The 22,288-nt window shown below is 41.3% G+C and overlaps 1 protein-coding gene across 1 annotated transcript; it reads left to right on the top strand.

The window, feature by feature from the left end:
• The first annotated feature begins 16,017 nt into the window (after positions 1–16,017).
• Positions 16,018–21,588, top strand: LOC122549971 (frizzled-1-like). The gene is made up of 2 exons (XM_043690283.2): positions 16,018–16,208; positions 16,285–21,588. Exon 2 carries the CDS (start codon positions 16,339–16,341, stop codon positions 18,037–18,039), a length of 1,701 nt encoding a protein of 566 aa, XP_043546218.2. The 5' UTR covers positions 16,018–16,208; positions 16,285–16,338; the 3' UTR covers positions 18,040–21,588.
• Positions 21,589–22,288: the final 700 nt, after the last annotated feature.

Genomic DNA, 22,288 nt, shown 5'->3' with positions numbered 1-22,288 from the left:
AAACTGCTAATTTTTTCTGTAATCCCTTGGCAAGACCCTGTCCATTCAGACATCTGCTTGATCTGAAGATTAAGATCGACCGTAGACTCTTCCTGCTTTATTTCAATAATGGTCTAACTTGTCAGCACATTCTGCTGTACACATTGGTGTCTGTTTCCTTCCACTCAAGTCGGTTTCTTGTGTCCTAAACCTGATGAGTGTAAGACACAAAGCTCTGACGTTGTCTATTCAATGCTTTTCAACACTTAGAAGACTCAATTACGAGTTTACAAATTATTCAGGCTCGGCAAAAAGCTTACAGTGATGGCTGGGACAGAGCATTCTGTGGAAAAAAAAACTTTCCTTCTCAAGCCACTATGGAAATCATTATTGGTACGAGAACCCAATTATTGGGACAACTCAGGGAATCAGGTAAGTAGAGGTGAACAAGGGTTGGGAGGTTATGTTGCGGCTTTACAGGACATTGGTTAGAACACTTTTGGAATATTGCATGTAATTCTGTTCTCTTTCCTATCGAAAGAATGTTGTGAAACTTGAAAGGGTTCAGAAAAGATTTAGAAGGATGTTGCCAAAGTTGGAGGATTTGAGCTAGAGGGAGAGGCTGAATACTCTGGGGCTGTTTTCCCTGGAACATTGGAGGCTGAGGGGTGACATTATAGACATTAATAAAACCATGAGGGGCATGATTAAGGTAAATAGACAAGGACTTTTGCGTGGGGTGGGGGAATCCAGAACTAGAGGGCATAGGTTTAGGGTGAGAGGGGAAAGATATAAAAGGGACCTAAAGGGTAATTTTTCACACAGAGGGTGGTGCATGTATAGAATGAGCTGCCAGAGGAAGTGGTGGGGCCTGGTACAATTGCAGCATTTAAGAGGCATCTGGATGGATATCTGAATGGGAAGGATTTAGAGGGATATGGGCCAAATGCTGACAAATAGGATGAGATTAGGTAAGGATATCTGGTTGGCATGGACAAGTTGAACCGAAGGGTCTATTTCCGTGCTGTACTTCTCTATGACTCTAACTAATTAGTTCTAGTTTATAAAATCACAGCGTGTGTTTTAAATTTCACCTCCCAATACATAGTTATATTTATAATATTTTGGATGTACTGACTCATTGTGCTAGTTGTATCATTCCTTCTCCCGCCACCATACACCATTCTAATACTGTCCAAATTTCTTTCTCCCCCTACAGCTGGGCAAAATAGAATACTTCCTTCTCCCCTTCTCCCTACTATTTAAAATGTATCTTTTCATGGAAATTTAGAGCATCAAACTAATGGAGGTTCCAATCCAAACTGCTCACCACATTGATCAGGATTAAAGTAGAGGTATGAAAAGAACTGGAGATACTAAAATTAGGAACTCTGTTTCATTTTTATGTGCTTGAAGTTTCCAGTTTAGGGAACTATTGTGTAGTATTTGACTACTGCCAATATTAGCATCAAATGCAATAGTTTATAATCACAAAAGTCAATCTGTATCATTGCATTTAATCCTTTATTTATCATTCTAATGGATTAAAAGTTGGAACTTCTTTTATTCATTCCTGGAATGTGAGCATTGTTGGTTTATTGCCAAACAGCGTTTATTGCCCATCACTAGCTAGCTTTAAAAGCTGGAGAATAGCTGCATTCTTGAACAGCAGGTGTCCATTTAGTTTAGGTAAACCCACAATGCTGTTAAAGCAGAAGTAGTTCCAGGTATTTGATCCAGAAACTATGCTGCACAGGATGGTGCAGATCCATCTAGATCAGGATGGTGAACAGTTTGGAGGGGAACTTGCAGGTGGTGATGATCCCACATATGAGCTGCCCTTGTGCTTCTGGATTGTAGTGGCTTTGGATGTGAAGGTCCTGAACAAGGAGCCTTCATGAATTTGTGCAGTGTACCTACAGATTAGATTGTACATAGTGCTGTTGATCTCTTGATCCTTGGGAATTTATTTAGACAGTTCATTAGTTCTCAGACTTTGCACTGAACCCCAGTCCTCAAGAGTTGGGAGAGTCTCTTGGCTATGGTGGTGGCTGGAGTATTGGCAGCAATAAGGTGGCTTTGGCAGAAGTGATGTCATGGGTCTGGTCAGTAGCAGTGAGGGCCGTTTCAGCCTGCTACCTCCTTGGTGCTGTAGCCTCAGACAGCTTTGGTATCTGTAGAGTGTGACGGTGTCCTGCAGCCACTTAGGAAATGAAGACTTGGATGGAACAAAAAAATGAAATTTGTCCTAACTTTGTGTGATTTATTTCTTTTCATTATTTATGCAATTAAAATGGTCCTGGCTAATGGCAACATATATACATTTTACTGTATTTTCATAAATAATGAATAAGTTACTTTAACTGAGCGTCATTGTTGGAGGGAGTGAAAATTTGTGAATATGGTGCCAATCAAGTGGGCTGCTTGTCCTGGATGGTGTTGAGCTTCTTGACTGCTGCACTCATCCAGATAAGTGAGAAGTATTCGATCATATTCCTGACTTGTGCCTTGTAGATGGTGGACAGGCTTTGGGAATTCGGGACAAGAGTTACTTGCTGCTTGAGTCTTAGCCACTGTATTTACAATGGCTGGTTCAATCTGGTTTCTCATCAAACCCCAGCAAGATGGTGAGCATTCTGTGATGGTAATCAAATTGAATGTCAGGGTGATGGTTATTACTTGGCACTCATCAGCCCAAATATAGATATTATCCAGGTCTTGCTATATTTGGACATGGACTGCTTCACTATCTGAAGAGTCTGAAATGGTGCTAAACATATGCAGTCATCAGCGAACAACCCCACTTCTCACCTTAAATGGAGGGAAGGTCATTAAGTAGCTGAAGATGATTCAGCCTTGGATCTTACCTGAAGAATTTCTGCAGGGATATTCTAGAGCTGAGCTGACCTACCTCCAACAACTGCAACCATCTTCTTTTGTGCTAGGCATGACTGTAAACAGCAGAAAGATTCCCCCCCCTCCAACCCCGATTCCCACTGACTAACCTTTCTAGGACTCCTTGATGCCACACTCAATCAAATGTCACCTTGATGTCAGGAGTAGTCACTCTCTCCTCACTTCTGGAATTCCGTTTTTTTTTTACTAGGTTTGTCCCAATGTGGTTATGAGATCAGGAGCCAGGTGGCCCTGGCAGAAGCCAGACTAAGCATCGATGAGCAGGTTAATGCTGATTAAATCTAGACTGATGGTGCAGTAACTGATTGGGTTGGATTTGTCCTGCTGTTTATGCTTATGTCTTCTATGGGCAATTTTCCACATTGTCAGATAGATGCCAGAGTTGTAGCTGTACTGGGACAGATTAGCTAGGGTTGCAGCAAATTTTGGAGCACAGGCCTTCAGTACTATTGCCAGAATGTTGTCAGGATCTATAGCCTTTGAAATATTCAGTGCCTCCAACCTCTTGATAGCATAATGAGTGAATTAAATTGGCTGAAGATTGCTGCAAATGTTTTAGCCTTATCCTTCACTCTTATATGTTGGGCTCCTCCATCACTGAGGATGGATACATTTGTGGATCTTCCTCCTCCAGTGGGTTGTTTAGTTGTTCACCAAAATTCACAATGTGTGGCTGACCGCAGAGATTGGATTAGATCTGATCTTTTGGTTGTGGAATTGCTTACCTCTGCCTATCATTTGCTGTTTAAGTTGTTTGATATGCAAGTAGTCTTGTTTTAAGGCTTTACTGCATTGACACCTTAATTTAGGTATGCCTGGTCCTTCTGCTGCCATTTACTCCTGCATTGTTCATTGAACCAGGCAAGATACAACTCTGGATTTAAGGAAAAGATAGAGTGGGGGATATGCTGGGTCATGCAGATTGTGCTTGACTATAATTCTGCTGCTTCTGATAGCCCACACTGCCTCATGGATGCCCAGTATTGTTTTGCTGAATCTGTTAGAATTCTAATCCATTAAGCACAGTAATAGTGACACAAAGCAGTCTGGAGGATACTCTCAGTGCAAAGATGAACTGCAGTAAATTATAAAAATGGAAGTTATGTAAACAATCTCACCAACAGATAAGATGCTATTTCTATGCACAGGAAGAAAGTGAGGGCTGCAGATGGTGGAGGTCAGAGTCAAGAGCGTGGTGCTGGAAAAGCACAGCAGGTCAGGCAGCATCAAGGAGCAAGAAAGTCGACGTTTCGGGCATAAGGTCTTCATCAGGAATAAGATTTCTATGCACAGATTGTATTCAGAGTTACTGTGAACATGTTGGAGTACAATCTCACTGGCAATTAGATAAATTACCAAGCACTAATTTTTTGCTGATGTGGAGAAATCATGTCAGCAATATGACCTGCAACTCCGTCATGGAATTGATTACAATCATGGGTTTGTACAGAATAAATGTCCAGTAGTGTAATAATATTTTGAACAGAATGGACTGATGCATGGAACAGGCTGTGTTTATGACCCAGAACTTTAAAACATGGATTTGCCAATTTGTATTATTTTAACTGGATTGCCACCAATGTTAAACAAACACTGATGGAAGAAAAATCTCAGCTTGTGTTCCAGAACTGTATTTGTTTTAATAACAATTCTTCCTCAATTATTCAAACTTGACAGGGAAGTAGAAATTGTTGTAATGCCATTGGATCAAAGCAATAGGGCTGAAATTGAGATAATTGTCTTAATATAAATTGCACTGTAGTACTGCCATTTCCATTAATAGATGTCACCTATTCTGCATTCCAAAAAGCCATGTTCTGAATTGTATTGTTAAATATCTTGAATCCCTGATAGGCAGAAATCTTGACATACTTTTTGATTTTTGATTTTTTTTTGGAAAATATTGGTGAAATTTTGCAATAAACAAGTTAATTTTACTTGGAAATCTTTAGACAATTGTACCAATTGCTTTCCAATTCTAAAATTTAAAGGAAATTTCTGTTCCAAGTATCTTTCAAGAAAAAATTGCATTGCTAATGGCCCTTTTGTGTACTAGTCTTGTCCATCAGGGGACTATTGCTTGTGTTTGTTTCTGAAATTTAGGAAATTTGTAGAAAATCTGATATTCAACATGAAAGCTATATATTTGCAAGAACTATATAATGATTAGATTCCTTAGTGTGGAAACAGGCCCTTCGGCCCAACCAGTCCACACCGACCCTCTGTAGAGTAACCCACCCAGACTCATTTCCCTCTGACAAATGCACTGAACACGATGGGCAATTTAACATGACCAATTCACCTAACCTGCACATCTTTGGACTTTGGGAAGAAATTGGAGCACCCGGAGGAAACCCACACAGACACAGGGAGAAGGTGCAAACTCGACACAGACAGTCACCCGAGGCTGGAATTGAACATGGTACCTTGGTGCTGTGAGGCAGCAGTGCGAACCACTGAGCCACCGTGCCACCTCTAAGATGAGACATTTTCAAAGATGCTTGCAAGTGTGACACAAATGCCCGGAATGTCAACTATCATTTCTGAGAGTTACTATCTGATTAAAGTGGGCAAATGGCAATGCCATCTGTGAACCATAATGCATTGCCATAATAACCAATGGCAAAAGCAGCTTGGCACAGTGCCAAGGCTGAAAATAACAACCTACAATGTCACTTCATAGTTTCAAATGTGACACTTGTAGAAGAAACCACCTTCTTAGTCATCAGCAGGAGTGCACCACATCTAAATGTATTCCAATTACCTTTCGTGAATAGAAGGGTACCAACACATGTAAAAAAAAAACATTCCTTAGCAACCTATTTGTAGCTTCCTTCCTAATGCTGGTTATATTTGTAATATTTTCGATTAGTGTACAGATTGCAATATTCTTCACAGAAAGTTCTGGTAATATTTCTCTTCAGAAGCGCTGAGAAACACATTGACACTTTTCCATAGTTGAGCAAAGCAAGGAAGCAATTTGTTTCCAGACCTACTAGCCACACCTCTAGAATTGAGCTTTTTCAATGAGCACATTATTAGTAAGGAGAACGTGAGAACTGCAGATCCTAGAGACCCAAGCAGATGGCGTACTGGAAAAGCACGGCAGGTCAGGCAGCATCCGAGGAGTAGGAGAATCGACATTTTGGGCATAAGCCCTTCATCAGGAATGAATCAGGTTATTAGTAAGTGCAGTTTCCTGACACTGCCAACATCTTCAGTCAAGTTGCTTATGATTGAAAGTGGCCAATGGATGGCAATTGGCTGGATTGGATTTGTCCTTTTGTGGAAAGGGTATACCTGGATAATTTTTCAAACTTGTCATGTAAATGCCAATGTTGTAGCTGTACTGGAAAAGCTTGACTAGACTAGTTGCTAATTCTGGAATATATGAGCCAACAATGGCCAAGTCAGGTGATGTTACAGACTTAGAAATAGGCAGACTTAGTTTGAAGTTAAGCCAACATTGAAGTTACATTTAATTGTTGCCAGACAGAAGGACACAGTCAGTAACTAGAAAATGAATTTTGGAACGGAAACCAAAAATAATTCCGTCATTCAAATACTTAATTGGAGAATTGTGTTCACCCATTGCTGGATGTCGGATAAGCAGTCTGATAATTTAGCTGCAGTGAAGGCATCGAGAGAATACTGATGGGGTGTCATCCATGAACATGAAACAAAATACTGTGCTTTCAGATTATGTCACAGAAGTGCAGTAAGTGGATAAGAAATAGCAGTGAACTAGGGGTAGATTCTTGGAAGCACGAAAGGAAATGGTGTAGGAGTATGATGAACAGCCATTGTAAGTAATTCTCTGAGTACAATTGAATAAAAATGGATCCAGGTAAATCCAATCTCACCCAGCTAGACAGCATTGGAGAGGTGCTGGAGGGGATGGCATGGTCCACCATTTCAGAAGGATGCGTGAAGAAAGTTTAATTTTATCGCAGTCATATACAATGTAATTTATTATGAAAAAGAAAATGGCTATAAATGTGAGCAACAAAAACTGTGAAAATCTGCTTTGGATGGAAGCTATAATCCTCTGCATGGACTCAAGCAAGATATGGAATCAGTTTGTGTCAAGGTATGAAGTAGAAAAAGTAAGAGGTCACTTACAGGTGTCATTCAAAGGCCACCTAACAATAATAACTGTAAAACAAAGTATACAGATAGAAGTAAATGGTGCATGTAAGAAAGGTACCAAATAATAATTGGTGACTTCAGTTTACATGCAAATGAGATAAACCAGATTTGCAAAAGTAGCCTGGAAAGTTAGTTCGAGTGTAACTTGGACACTTTCTAACAATTGTACACTCTACAGCCAATGAGAGTGTACGTTGTTCTTGTATAGGTACAATATAGAATAGATTATTCTAGTATAGGTAATTAACATTTAGGTAGAATTAATCAATAATGTAATGGTAAAGTGTTTAAGTGACAATGATCACCATTGACAGAATTTCATATTCAGTTTGAAGGGGAAAAATATAATCTAAGACTCCTGTATTAAACCTGAATAATAATAATAATTAGGGAATGAACTAGGAAATTAGGTTAAAAGGCAGGGCTATGACAGACTTTTAAAGGAATATTTAATAACTGTCAGTGAAGATTCGTCCCACAGAGTGCAAGACTCTTACAGAAGAGTACATCATCTGTACTGAATAAGGTGGGTAAGAATAAAATTGGAAAAGACATTCCATATCTATGAAGATTAGTATAGTTGAGAAAATTACACAGATTTCAAAAACTAGCAAGAAGTGACAAAAGTAAAGTATGAAAAAAAGCTTTCTTTTTTTTAATGATAAGTTTCTATAAGTATTTAAGTAGTAATACAGTAACTACAGTCTTGATCCTCTCGAGGTTCTGAGAAATTGATAATGGAAAACAAGGAAATGTCAGAGGCATTGAACAGGAATTTTGCATTAGTCTTTACTATAGTTGACTTAGAAAATTCATGAGGATTCTTGAAAATCAAGAGATGGTGGGAGTGGAGATCTTCAAAAAATGACCATCACCAAGAAAATGGCGCTGGGAAAATTATTAGACCTATGGCCTGGGACCTGAGGGTGCTAAAAGAACTGACTGCAGAGATAAGCAAGGCATTAGTTATAATCTTCCAAAATATCCAAGTTTCTATAAGGATCCCAGTGATTAACTATTAAGAAATGTAATAGTTTTATTCAAGAAAGGGGGGAAATAGAAAGCAGAAACCAGAGACTAATCAGACTTACATTTGCCATAGGGAAATTGTGAGAATCCATTATTAAGGAGGTTACAACAGGAAACATAGAAAATCATAATGGATTAGATCTTCCAACCATGGTGGTAATACCTTATTTCCAATGCTGATTGAACAAAATGTACAGTACATGCTTACCTCTGGAGCAATTCTGTGTGAACTTCCAGACCAGGAGTCTGCCAAGCTGAAGCAGTCTAGTCTGGCAAGGAATCCATGCAGCATGCTATGGGCTGGATTGGTGTTGAAACTATGGACTTTTCTTGACATTAGATACCATAATCCAAGATATAAAGTCCTGAAGGCAATTTGACAGATGTTAAGGGAAGGTAAAGGAGAGAGGAAATAGGATGACAGATAGATGGTTGAGTACAGGGTAGACCTAGTGGTTGGGACAGGACTACAGTTGGGGCAGATCCAATTGGATTGGGGAGGATTGTCTTGGGAATCAGTTATGAGGGGGCAATGAGATGACTACAGTGTTAGAGGGAAGGATGTCAGGTGGCCATGCAGAAATAGCAGAGGTACACAGAGGGCAGCATGAATATTTGAAGAGTGAATTTCATAGTTAAACAGGAGTTTTAGCAAGGTTTCATTCCTCTAAATTCTTTTGACTGTTCACTATTCAGGTAAGTCAGTTGAAACTCTCTGAAGTTGAGAGTTGGGGATTTTTATGAGGGTTCCAGATGCTGGGTAGTTGCCCATTGTAAGTTTTAACTTCCCAGGCAATTACTGCATGGTCAATGCATAAGGGCTTCTGCATGACCCCAACAAGCATTTTCAAAGGTACGCCTAAGAATCTAGAAACAGGAAGATTTAAGCTAACCGGTTTCGGTGGAATCAATATGACTTGGTGGGAGGGAATTTCAGTTTAACTTATTTATTTAAAATATCTATACCCAGTGCTGAGGTCCACAAAATATGGGTCACAACCCCAATGAGGTCACAGAGATCCTCCGGGTCAGCAATGGCAACTGTGAAGAGGAGACTGCTCAGTCTGGATGCTCCAGCTCCACAGCCTGGATTGATGATGCCAAACAGACGGTGAGCCCAAAGCATCCTCCAACATCAGAAATGACTCTTTCAGCCAGATGAGTGGGCCAGGGATGTCTATATGCTGACTTGACGTAGGGCCTAGGCCAGCAACAGTAACTCCAGAACGTGTGAAAATCTGATATAACATGGCAGATACATGACAGTGAGTGGCAGCTTCAAACTTTACAGTATTACCGCTCCTCCCTGTTGCAAGGGCTCCTCAGCCTGGATTGCAGGCTCAACTTAAAGGGCACAATCAACTTGACCAAAAGGGGAGAAGGTAAGCGAGGCTGTTGGCTAAGTGAGTTAGTGTGAGGAGTGGAGTCAGGAAGAGGAGCTGCTGAGTGAGTGAGGCTTTGTAAGAAGGGTTGCTGAGTGAGTGAGCATGCTAGGGTAAGAAGCAAAATTGGGATAAGTGGCTGGTAACCCCCTCCATCGCTGATGCACAGTGGCAGTCGTGCGTACCATCTACAAGATACATTGCAACATCACCCTGAGATGTTAGAGGAGAAGTAGGCCATTTGTGAAGTCTGTTCTGTTGTCCAATGACATCACAACTGATCTGTTCATCCTCAACTCCACTTTCCTGTCTTTTCTCCAATAACTCTTGATTCCTTTACAGATTAAAACTCTGTTCCCTGGCCAACACCTGTCTCAGGCTTACTGCAATACTCCAGCAAAGCTCAACACAAACTGGAAGAACAACGAGATTTCGATCAGATGGACCAGTGGGCTGAGAAGTGGCAGGTGGAATTTAATTTAAATAAATGTGAGGCACTGCATTTTTAGATTAGATTAGATTAGATTAGATTAGATTACAGTGTGGAAACAGGCCCTTCGGCCCAACAAGTCCACACCGACCCGCCGAAGCGAAACCCACCCATACCCCTACATTTACCCCTTACCTAACACTACGGGCAATTTAGTATGGCCAATTCACCTGACCTGCACATCTTTGGACTGTGGGAGGAAACCGGAGCACCCGGAGGAAACCCACGCAGACACGGGGAGAATGTGCAAACTCCACACAGTCAGTCGCCTGAGTCGGGAAATGAACCCGGGTCTCTGGCGCTGCGAGGCAGCAGTGCTAACCACTGGGCCACCGTGCCGCCCACAACATCACCCTGAGAAAGCAAATCTTAGCAGGACATATACACTTAATGGTAAGGTCCTTGGGGGGGGGGGGGGTGATACTGAACAAAGAGACCTCGGAGTGCAGGTTCATAGTTCCGTGAAAGTGGAGTCACAGGTAGATAGGATAGTGAAGAAGGTGTTTGGAATACTTTCCTTTATTGGTCAGAGTATTGAGTACAGGAGTTGGGAGGCCATGTTGCAGCTGTACAGGACATTGCTTAGGCCACTGTTGGAATATTGCGTGCAATTCTGGTCTCCTTCCTATCAGAAAGATGTTGTGAAACTTGAAAGGGTTCAGAAAAGATTTACAAGGATGTTGCCAGGGTTGGAGGATTTGAGCTATAGGGAGAGGCTGAATAGGCTGGGGCTGTTTTCCCTGGAGTGTCAGAGGCTGAGGGGTGACATTATAGAGGTTTATAAAATCATGAGGGGTATGGATAGGATAAATAGACAAAGTCTTTTCCCTGGGGGGCGGAGGAGTCCAGCACTAGAGGGCATAGGTTTAGGGTGAGAAGGGAAAGATATAAAAGAGGGTGGTATGTGTATGGAATGAGCTGCCAGAGGAAGTGGTGGAGACTGGTACAATTGCAACATTTAAAAGGCATCTGGATGGGTATATGAATAGGAAGGTTTAGAGGGAGATGGACCAGGTGCTGGCAGGTGGGACTAGATTGGGTTGGAATATCTGGTCAGCATGGACGAGTTGGACCAAAGGGTCTGTTTCCATGCTGTACATCTCTATGACTCTATGAACAGCACTTCATTTTTCTGATCCGAACTCTGTCTTTTATTCATCAGAGTCTAGATTAGAGTGGTGCTGGAAAAGTACAGCAGGTCGGGCAGCATCCGAGGAGCAGGAAAATCAATGTTTCGGGCAAAAGCCCTTCATCCAGCACCACTCTAATCTAGACTCTAGTTTCCAGCATCTGCAGTCGTTGTTTTTACCTTTCATTCATCAGTCAATCCTCTTATCCTCTTCACATACTACCTTCAACACCATGATATGGAGGAGCCAGTGTTGGACTGAGGTGTATGAAGTTGAAAAATCACAACACCAGGTCATAGTCCAACAGGTTTACTTCGAAGCACTAGCTTTCACAGCACTGCTCCTTCATCAGATGGTTGTACTCCACAACCACCTGAGGAAGGAGCAGCACTCAGAAAGCTAGTGTTTCCAAATAAACCTATTGGACTATAACCTGGTGCAGCACCTGGCAAAAGCTCACACAGACACAGGGAAAATATCTGTGTCAAGATTTCACAGTCAATCAAGGGGGGCATCAAACCCGGATCCCTGTTGCTGTGAGGCAGCAGCACTAACTTTTGTGCAACCATGTCACCCAAGTAAGAGAACCTTGTTAAGGGTAATTAGAAATGCTCAATAAGTGCTGGCCTAACCACTAACACCCATATCCCCTGAACAAGTAACTTGCGCATTTGATTGGCTTCTGAGATCCTAATAACCTAACACCTGAAAATTGAGGTCACTTTGGAAAATAACTTGAGATTTGCTGACCAGGTGTGTCATCCAGAATTTTGTAATACACTCCTATCTCAGCAACAAGGTTCTAGGATCAAGTCCCATTCCATGACTTCAGCATAAATAATCTAGGCTGACATCACAGCACCTGCCTGAGACAATGCTGTATTATCTGACTGATCCTGGATAACACACACAAAGCTTCTTTGAGGCAGGCAAACAAACCACTTAAATGGTGGTTTCCTTGAAAAACACTGTTGGGAAGTTGTTCAATAGGAAACTCTTCAACCCATTGCCACACCCTCTTAACAGTTGTATAAGACTGCATTTGCTATTGGTTTCAGAAAAAAAAATTGATCATTCCACAAATAAGACATATAATGAATAAAGGGTGAGACAGCCCATTCTAATACCTTATAAAATTAAATTGTATGTAAACAATTGAGAATGTAATGAAATTTAACCTGACAGCAATGGTCTTAGGCAGAAGTGGGTACCACAGATGCTGAAGGTTAGAGTCAAATTAGAGTAGTGCTGGAAAAGCACAGCAGGTCAGACAGCATCCGAGGAGCAGGAAAAATTGGCGTTTCAGGCAAAAGCCCTCATTCCTGAAGGAGGGCTTTTGCCCAAAACATCGATTTTCCTGCTCCTCGGATGCTGTCTGACCTGCTGTGCTTTTCTAGCACCATTAACAATGGTCTTGGGGCTTTACCACAAAATTCAGAATGCAGCAGACTTTTACTTGTGTAAGTTAAAAAGACCTGCATTTTGTAACACATTAAATTTTAATCCAAGTTATTTGTTCAAGGGATTTTGATGTTTATCATCCATCCCTGATGACATTTGGAAAATCATAAATTAAGTCAAGCACAGTCAGCATAACTGTGAAAGGGAAGTTGTGGCTGATTAATTTTTAAAACTATTTTGAGGAACTCTTAACCAGAGTGCATAGAGGCAAACCAGTTGATGTGTGGTATTTGAGAAGGTATTTGACAAGGAACCTCACAGAAGATTCAGTCTAAGATAATCACTGTTGGTGTTTCAGGTAGTATACTGACATCAATCACCATTTCCCTAATGGGCAAGAAACAGCAAATCTCTCAGCCCCCTTCTGCCCTCAACTCCCCTTCCCCCAACACATTCCTGCTCCTGTTCCTCATGTTGCCTGACCTGCTGTGCTTTTCTAGCGCCACACTTATCGACTCTGATCTCCAGCATCTGTGGTCCTCATTTTCTCATAGTTTAAATCCTCCCAAGTTAATGACTGGGAGTGAGGATGCTGATGTACTGTAATCAAATTTGCAAATGAAACCAAAATAGGTGGAAAGGCACAATATAAAAAGGATCCAAATAGATAGATATTAATAGATATAGTGGACAAAATGTTAGCAAATAGAGCATAACATGGGAAAATGAGGTTGTTCATTTTGGGAGGAAGAACAAAGGAACTGTATTAGTTCAAGAGAAAATCTGCAAAACATGGGGACTTGAGGTGCTCTTAAGTGCAAAACGTAAAGCTAATAATACAAGTGCAAATCACCAAGGCTAATGGAACGTTGGCCCTTATTTTAGGGAGGGTTGGAGTAAGAAAGTAGGGAAGCCTTACTGCAATTGTACAAGGTGCTGGTGAGAGCACATCTGGAGTACAGTGAGCAGTTTTGGTCCCCCTATTTAAGGAAGGTTTCAATTCATTGGAGGCAGTATAGAACAGATTCACTTGGATGATTCCCCGTATGGAGGGACAGTATAATAAGCAAAAGCTAAACAGTTTGGGTAACATTGGAATTTAGAAGAATGAGAGGTGATCTTATTGAAACTTCGGATTCTTAAGGGCTTGACAGGCTAAATGCTGACAGAATGTTTCCCCTTCCTGGGAAAGTCTAGGACCAGAGGGCATAAACTGGTAGCCCTGTATTCTGAGATTAAGAGGAATTTCTTCTGAGAGCTGAGTATCTCTGGAACTCCTTGCCCCAGGGTGAGTCTTTGTGCATATTTAAGACCAAATAGATGAATTGGTGGTCAATATGGGGAAAAAAAAATCAAATGTTATAAGGAAAACACAGGAAAGTGGACATGAGGAATCTCCGATCACCTACAATCCTGTGGAATGGCACAGCAGGATCCAGGGGCCTGCTGTTTTTATTTCTTATGCTCTAACATAATTGTTTTATGCTGAAATGATAATTGTTCAATCTTATAATGATTGCCTTTAATGAATGATTAATTTGTCATAATTCAGAACTTGCTTTCATGATTTTTTAACAATCCAATAACCTAAGGTAGGGTTTAACACCTAATCTGGAAAATAGCATCTGCTCCTTTCAATGGACAAAAGAAAATCTCAAAACCTTCTTTCGACCAGCAGGAGTATTATTCCTGGTACCCTAATCAAAAATCGTCACATTGCTATCTGCGAAAGCTTACTATCACTTTGCCTGCACGACAATAGCCACTACTGTTCAGAAGTATTCCATTAGCTACAAAGCAATAGGAAATATCCAGCAGTTGTGAAACAATATTTCGCCATTGCCTCCTTTACAATGAGAGGCGACTATAGTTAAGTACTAATAATGGATGTGTTAATTGCCAGCGCTCGATGTGGTTAAGTTCCACTGTGACTTTAACTGATCAAATTATTTACAACGATCACCGCAAGATTGTATTTTCTGACGTCGGCACCGTGGCGTCCATGTCTCATCAAAAGGTTCACTTGTTAAACACGAGTTGACAACAAGTTAAAAAAAACTGCGGATGCTGGAGAGCTGAAACACAAACACAAATTGCTGGAGAAACTCAGCAGGCCTGTCAGTATCAATGAGAAGTAATCGTTTCGAGACGGTGACTCTTCATAGTTGATGACCGACCCAGCCATTATACATTGCGTTACTACCTTATTTCGATAGTACCATAATCACGGTGAATGAAACAGGCTGCCGAAACATTTGCAATTAAAATCGTTGAAGATGTTGACAAGTGAGATTTAACATGAGGCAAATAGGAATGTACGCAATTGTCAAGATTTGGAGGAGCCGGTGTTGGACTCGGGTGGACAAAGTTTAAAAAAAAATCACAATACCGTGTTGCGACTTGCATTTTTTAAAAAAAAATCCGTTTAGAGTAATCTAATGGCATTATTTTCTCTTCTATTACATTATCTCAGACGAAACAATAACGAGTATTAAACAGTTATGGTTTATAATCTTCACATGCCGTCTTGCTTATAAGTACTGTCGGTGTAGTTTCCAATTTCACACAGAATTTAAAGTTTTTTTGTTATTTCACGCAGTGACTTACTTCAATATCCACATTAAACAAAACTTGCCGTGCCTTACTAGTTTCATAAACAAAAAGACTGCAAGATCACTCGGTTCAGTCATAGGTGCAGCCATAGTGCCAGAGTCACCTAAACTACTACGTGAATATTTAAAACCCGAACTTTCAGAAGTGTCCGAATGCTCTCGTTTACTGCCTTTGGATAGATGAAGCTTCCAAGACAATGAAATTTCGGTCTTGCACTCTGCTTCCCCAGTTCCGTACTCTCCTGAAAGTTCCCACCCAGCTCTTCCTTCCCAAAGTTTCAAAATGCCATCCATTGTTGCAGCGCCGAAAATTTCAATCTCTAGCTCCGAACACTTCCAGTTCCCGAGCCATGCCCTCATTACACCTCTCAAACTTTACGCGTTCCACTCCCGAAGACCGCCCACTTGAAGTTCGGTGCCTCATCTCCCTTTCTTGAGCCCTATTTCCCTGAAGTTGCAGCTTCCTGACTCTCACCTTCCCAGTAAAACTCCAAAGCTCAGCTCCCTCTAGGCTTTGATACTTAAAGACATGGCTCATTCACATTCCCTTCTACAACTCCCGGCTCTTCAATCTGTTGACTGTGACTAGTCAGTGCCTTCCTGATCCGTTCCCCTTCCCTCCCCAAGCATCCAGCACCTTGCCCGAAACCTCTGAGCTCCCTGGGGTGAAGAAAACAGCGGCCTGACCAATAAAACCCGGAATGCCGCCGTCTCACTCGCTAAACAGGACAGAACCTCCCCTGGGAGCCGCTGTGCACATTCTCCTCACTCCTACCCCTCCCGCCCCCAAAGGCTGCCAATTATTCAAATTACCCCACAGACACCAGCCAATCATCACCCTCTCTATCACAAGGGCTGGGCTAGAATCGGATCATGATTGGTTCGGATCATGATTGGTTCGGATTTGTAGATCGCAGGGTCCCGAGCCGGTTTCAAGGCGCCTCTTGCCGTGATTGCGCAGAACCAGGCGGCTGGGGGCTCCTAGAAACAGGCGGCAGGGAGCTGATGGAGTGACACAAATGGACAGTGGAGTCGGCGCTGGGTTGCTGCTCGGCTCGGGGCTGTTTTTATTTTGGCATCCGAATCGTTTCCAGTGTAAAATCACATCCTCCCCCCAAACGTAAGTGCTCAACATTGTTTTTCTTTTTTTTAAAACAAGGACAACAAACAAAACTTCTGTGTATTTCATGCCGTAGGATCATTTCCTGCCTCGAAGTAGTTTGAAGAGAGGGAAAGAGCGAGGGAAAAGTATGGCTGTGAGTAATTGTTTCCATCTGGATCCGTGCAAACTTGCGAGCGCTCGGTGGCTGTTTGTGCTTCATCTGTTCCTCCTTGGACCAGGACCTGTGCGGCCACAGGGACAGTACAATAGCGAGAGGGGCATCTCCATCCCGGACCATGGCTTTTGCCAGCCCATCTCGATCCCCCTGTGCACCGACATCGCCTACAACCAGACCATCATGCCGAACCTGTTGGGGCACACGAATCAGGAAGACGCGGGCCTGGAGGTGCACCAATTTTACCCGCTGGTGAAAGTGCAGTGCTCGCCCGAGCTGAAGTTTTTCCTGTGCTCCATGTACGCGCCGGTGTGCACGGTGCTGGAGCAGGCGATCCCCCCGTGCCGGTCGCTGTGTGAGCGGGCCAGGCAGGGCTGCGAGGCGCTCATGAACAAATTCGGCTTCCAGTGGCCCGAGAGCCTGCGCTGCGAGAACTTCCCCGTGCACGGATCTATCGACTTGTGCGTGGGGCAGAACAACACCGAGCGGGGCAGCCCGACCCTGGACCCCACCGAGTCGCTACCGAACGCCGGCACCATCTACCCCCGGGGCTACCCGGGCCGGCAGCAGTTCATCTGCCCGCGGGTGCTCAAAGTGCCCAGCTACCTGAACTACCACTTCCTGGGCGAGAAGGATTGCGGGGCGCCGTGCGAGCCGTCCCGCACCAACGGCCTGATGTACTTCAGCGAGGAGGAGCTGAAGTTCTCGCGGATCTGGATCGGGATCTGGTCGGTGCTGTGCTGCGCCTCCACCCTGTTCACGGTGCTCACCTACCTGGTGGACATGCAGCGGTTCAGCTACCCGGAGCGGCCCATCATCTTCCTGTCGGGCTGCTACACCATGGTGGCGATCGCGTACATCGCGGGCTTCCTGCTGGAGGAGAGGGTGGTCTGCAACGACCGGTTCGCCGAGGACGGCTACAGGACGGTGGCGCAGGGCACCAAGAAGGAAGGCTGCACCATCCTCTTCATGATGCTCTACTTCTTCAGCATGGCCAGCTCGATCTGGTGGGTGATCCTGTCGCTCACCTGGTTCCTGGCGGCGGGAATGAAGTGGGGCCATGAGGCGATCGAGGCCAACTCGCAGTACTTCCACTTGGCGGCCTGGGCGGTGCCGGCCATCAAGACCATCACCATCCTGGCGGTGGGCCAGGTGGACGGCGACGTGCTCAGCGGGGTCTGCTTCGTGGGCCTCAACAACGTGGACGCGCTGCGCGGCTTCGTGCTGGCGCCGCTGTTCGTCTACCTGTTCATCGGCACCTCCTTCCTGCTGGCCGGCTTCGTGTCTCTGTTCCGCATCCGCACCATCATGAAGCACGACGGCACCAAGACCGAGAAGCTGGAGAAGCTGATGGTGCGCATCGGCATCTTCAGCGTGCTCTACACCGTGCCCGCCACCATCGTCATCGCCTGCTACTTCTACGAGCAGGCTTTCCGCCAGCAGTGGGAGAAGAGTTGGGTCAACCAAGCCTGCAAAAGTTACGCCATCCCGTGCCCCCACAGCGAGCAGCCCCACATGAGGCCGGACTTCACCGTCTACATGATCAAATACCTCATGACACTTATCGTGGGCATCACCTCAGGCTTTTGGATCTGGTCTGGCAAGACTTTACACTCGTGGCGCAAGTTCTACACTAGACTCACAAACAGTAAGCACGGCGAGACGACAGTGTGAAAGCAAAATGACATTTTTATTGCAGAAGAAAACAAAACATTCCTCCCTCCAAGACGGTGGGAGATTATATACACACACACAAAGTCCTGACTTTTGAGATGTGACCGACTCTTTCAAGTACTGTACGTTGTAAATAGCATCTGTAAGATTTTTTTTTGTAATTATATATTTGTATTTAAAATATCACCTCCAGAGGTGTATCTTGTTTCCTCAATGTGTGGAGGATTTTAAAAAAATTCTTGATTCGAAGGGGGGAGGGGAGGAGGCACTGGTTGTTTCAGTGCTCGGAAACCAAGGATTGTCGTAACTCAACTTGTAGTCGAAAGTCGAGACGGAACTGCAAATGAGTCAGACTCGCAAGTTAATCCTGGTGCCTGCCAACTCGCATGTCTGAATGCTGAACCTTTCGAGACATAAATTGGACCCGGAGGCAAATGGGACGATTAGTTTTACTTTGGAATGAAAGGCGTCCCTTGGGTCCTAACGCCAACCAAGTTAACATCGCTATTTGTTACACAACTTCAGAACAATTGAATCGAGGGCGAGTGTACATAAAGACCTGATAAAACGGTGGCTTTATGCATTATCTTTACCTATGGACGCCAAGGTTCAACTTAGCATGATCTCACCTGATGGGTGCCCTGCTTCCAAATAATAAAGTTAATTAATATTTGGCTGTTTTAGTCTTGAATATTAATCTACCCGTAAATTGATTTATACATGAAAATGCTGGATCAAAATTTAACTGAAAATTTTCAGGGCATACAAGCACTTAACGTTCTTATTTATTTTGATTATTTCCTCATTATTGTCAGTAAGTTCAATGCCTGGTGTATTAGGAAAAATCTCACCATTATTATGTTAATTTAGTGAAATATCACCCTCAATACAAGTTTGCTGTTAATTGTTTTGACGTGACTTTGTCTTAACATTTTTTGGGAGACGAAAAACAGCTTTCGTGTAACACCTCTGAAAGAAATTGTTTAAAATCCCAGAAAAATGGTGGCACCATTTATATTCAACTGCACTGAACAGTTGAACAAGCAAAATTAATATTCTTGATAAAACGTTTTTTTAGAAAGCAGGGGGATAGTAAGCTCAGGATCATGTGAGCAGAATTGAGCAGGTTGAGCTGAGAGTAATGTTAGAAACCAGACATGGTGTTGGTATGGGTGGAGCATTGACTCAATGTTTTATTAGTGCTGAGAAGAACCTATTTCCATTCTATTCCAAGTGAGTGGTCCAGAAATCAAATGATGTGTAGAAGTAATCTGTAGTAGTATACACATCACATTTAATCCATTGATTGAAACATGGGCCATTTCTCTCTGAAAATGGCAAGAGCCTTTTCCTTTTTCATTGTACTATATTACAAGCATTTTAAAAACACCATAACTGCACCTCCAGGCATTTTCATTGTATGCATTTTAAATGATTTGCATGAATGTCATGAAATAATGAATAGGAGTCTGTAGCCATAACATCATACAAGCCTGTACACATGGTTGAAATTTGTTTATTGGCTTCAAGTCCCTGATGAGCGAAAAAATGTCTGAACTTGGTATTCATTTATTTTTGTTCACCATTACAGAATCCTTTATATTTATAGAGCAATAGAAAAGTTTATATATTCCATATTTTTAATTTCTTTGAAATAAAACTTCCAATTTTTTGTACAAAAATTAAATTGAGTCTGCCTTTACAGAAGTTTGCGTGCTTTTTTTAAAAAAAAAACACACACTGGTACAATGTATTGTGCAGCATGGTTTTAATTTTTTTGGTGGTTGGGAACAGAATGCTCCTTGGCTTGCTGTTGGGAAATGTTTTCGTAGCTATGTTTTCATTTATGTATCTGCTCTTTGAAACCAGAATAGATAAATAGTATTTTTGATTATAATGTTGTATTGTTTCTTGTAAAATATTTTATCAGTTTAAGACTTAATGTCATACTTTACTTTTAGTTTTTGGAAATTTTGTTTAAATAACAAGCACATTTTTTTCCCCACAAATTTACATGACTTCAAGCAATGCATTGTGTTCATGCAAACAAATGAAAGCAAAACAAGCATTTTTATAAGCCCACCAATTTTAAAAACTATTTGTACATCAAGAGATGATTATATTTCTGTCTGTGCAGAACTTAATTGATTTTTTAGTACATAGGAGCACATTCTAACAATAAACAGATTTCAAAATGTGTAAATATAAGCTACTGTTCCCACCAGGGTCAAATGATTTAGAAGCTTTAAATGCAGCAGGCATTTATTTTAAGAAACTAAAAAAAACAATCACTGGACTAAATTTTAGAATGGACAGTTGAATGTTATAGGAGCCTTATGTATCAGGACTTTTGTCTGCATTCTTTGATATACATGTTTTCAAACATGCAGTGATCCATATGTTTTTCTGTTTCTGTTTCACAATATGTATGCAATTCAAATGCTTTGGAGGTAAGTAATTTATATATGACCAACTATATCTTTTGAAACATTGAAAACCTGTATATCACAATTGTGACAAAATTTAATTCTGGCTTGGCAGTTTCCAAAAATAGATTTAAATGTCACTTAGCTATGTGATTCTCACCAGGATTGCAGATTATGTATTTAAAGGAAATTATTTGTGCCACTGAGGATGAATATTTAAAAGTACAATTGACCCCGAATTTAACTTAAAGTCTTCGATTTAAATATTAAAGTCTTCTAGAACTGCTTAAGGATCTCAAGTATACTATGTGAATTCTTTTCAAAACTGCAGTTCAAAACAGTCTATATAATTAATTTCATTGCAGCAATCATTATGGTTTTATGAAGATAAATGTATGCATTTGTCAAGGTCATACACCAGCTGTTTTGTGATGCTATTCTAAAAGTAGTAGACCACCATTAACTCCCTTAATCTATAGATATATTTATGCATATCCAATACAGAATGGATGCTCTAATCCTTGTTTATTCCCTAAGGGAGTGGCAGATTGTACAGACATGTGACTAGATTTTGGGAAAAAAAATTCTTGGTTTGTCATTTGGTTCTTAGATCCTATTTTTGGAAGTTTGTCATTAAATAGTACTGTGAAGCTTCATTTTTCTTCATCGTTTAAGTAGTCTGGAACATAGAGGTACCTTTCTGCATTTAAATTGTGCATTTTTAAGTCTCCATTGCTAATTACTGAGCTGCAAATTATTCTATATCAATGTCATGCGTATTCCGATTGGTGCATATTTGCTGAATAATTTGAGTAAAATTTGTATAAATTGTGAAAAATTAGTAACAAAGAATCACATCCTCAAAAAACAAGTTTAAAATAGATTTTTGATAAACTATAATTTTTTTAAAAAGTCACATTGATTCTTTCCATTTCAAATGAATCTGAAATTAAAATTTTAATCCAAATGTAAGTATATATGTATATAAGTAAGTCAACATATATTTTTAAAAAAATGTTTCAAATGGAAGAATGCTATATAGGATTTACACTATTTTTAAATGTTTGAATATTCAAAGATTTCAGTTCAAAATGTTAAAATTAAACATTGTAAAAATATCTGATCCATGGCTATTCTATTTCATTGCATCTAAGGCAAATTTAATTTATATTTTCATTTTCACTTAATCTGGGGCAGCTATTGGTTGAAATAACATTGATAAAGAACTGGTGTTAAGATGTATTTTCACAACTTATATATCCTGGCTGGTGGGGTTTTCCATTATGCAGTCTACAAGATCAGATACTGCTTCAGAAATCACTTAATTCCAGATCATCTTATTATTACATCATTTTGTTTTAAATGATCCTACCTGAACAATAATACTCAGGCTTTTTGTTCCACAGATGAAATATTTCTGGTGTGCAAAATAATATCTAATCTATGTTCTATAATTTTTATTATCAGTTTTTAAAAGAAAGAATATTCACAATCTGTTTTACTGACAGGGGAGCCATAACAAGTCACTGCCTTCGAATTCCACAAATCCACTTTCAAAGCAAAGATACTTTGTAATACATATTGTAATACATTGTATGAGAGACTATTAACTTTTAGTTTTCCACCTATAACATGACTTATTTGATAATTTTTGTTCGTAGATCTGTTGGAGACCATATCTTCTGTAGGACATTTTGAAATAGAAACAAACTCAATGCTTTTGGTGGCTGGAAAGTAAGTCACGCAATTCTCCACAGCTTGGCTTATTAAATATGCACTTCCATCTCCACGGTGCTGCTCTTGCACTGTCTTGTGTTCAGCAG

The sequence above is a fragment of the Chiloscyllium plagiosum genome, unplaced genomic scaffold, assembly GCF_037043375.1.
Source record: "Chiloscyllium plagiosum isolate Xiang-an unplaced genomic scaffold, Cpla_swu_hap1 HiC_scaffold_5, whole genome shotgun sequence".
Classification (NCBI taxonomy): Eukaryota; Metazoa; Chordata; class Chondrichthyes; order Orectolobiformes; family Hemiscylliidae; genus Chiloscyllium; species Chiloscyllium plagiosum.
This window is presented reverse-complemented; position numbering and strand designations above follow the sequence as displayed.

Excerpts from the sequence above, each read along its gene's own strand:
- LOC122549971 (XM_043690283.2), top strand. The coding sequence starts at position 16,339 with ATGGCTGTGAGTAATTGTTTCCATCTGGATCCGTGCAAACTTGCGAGC.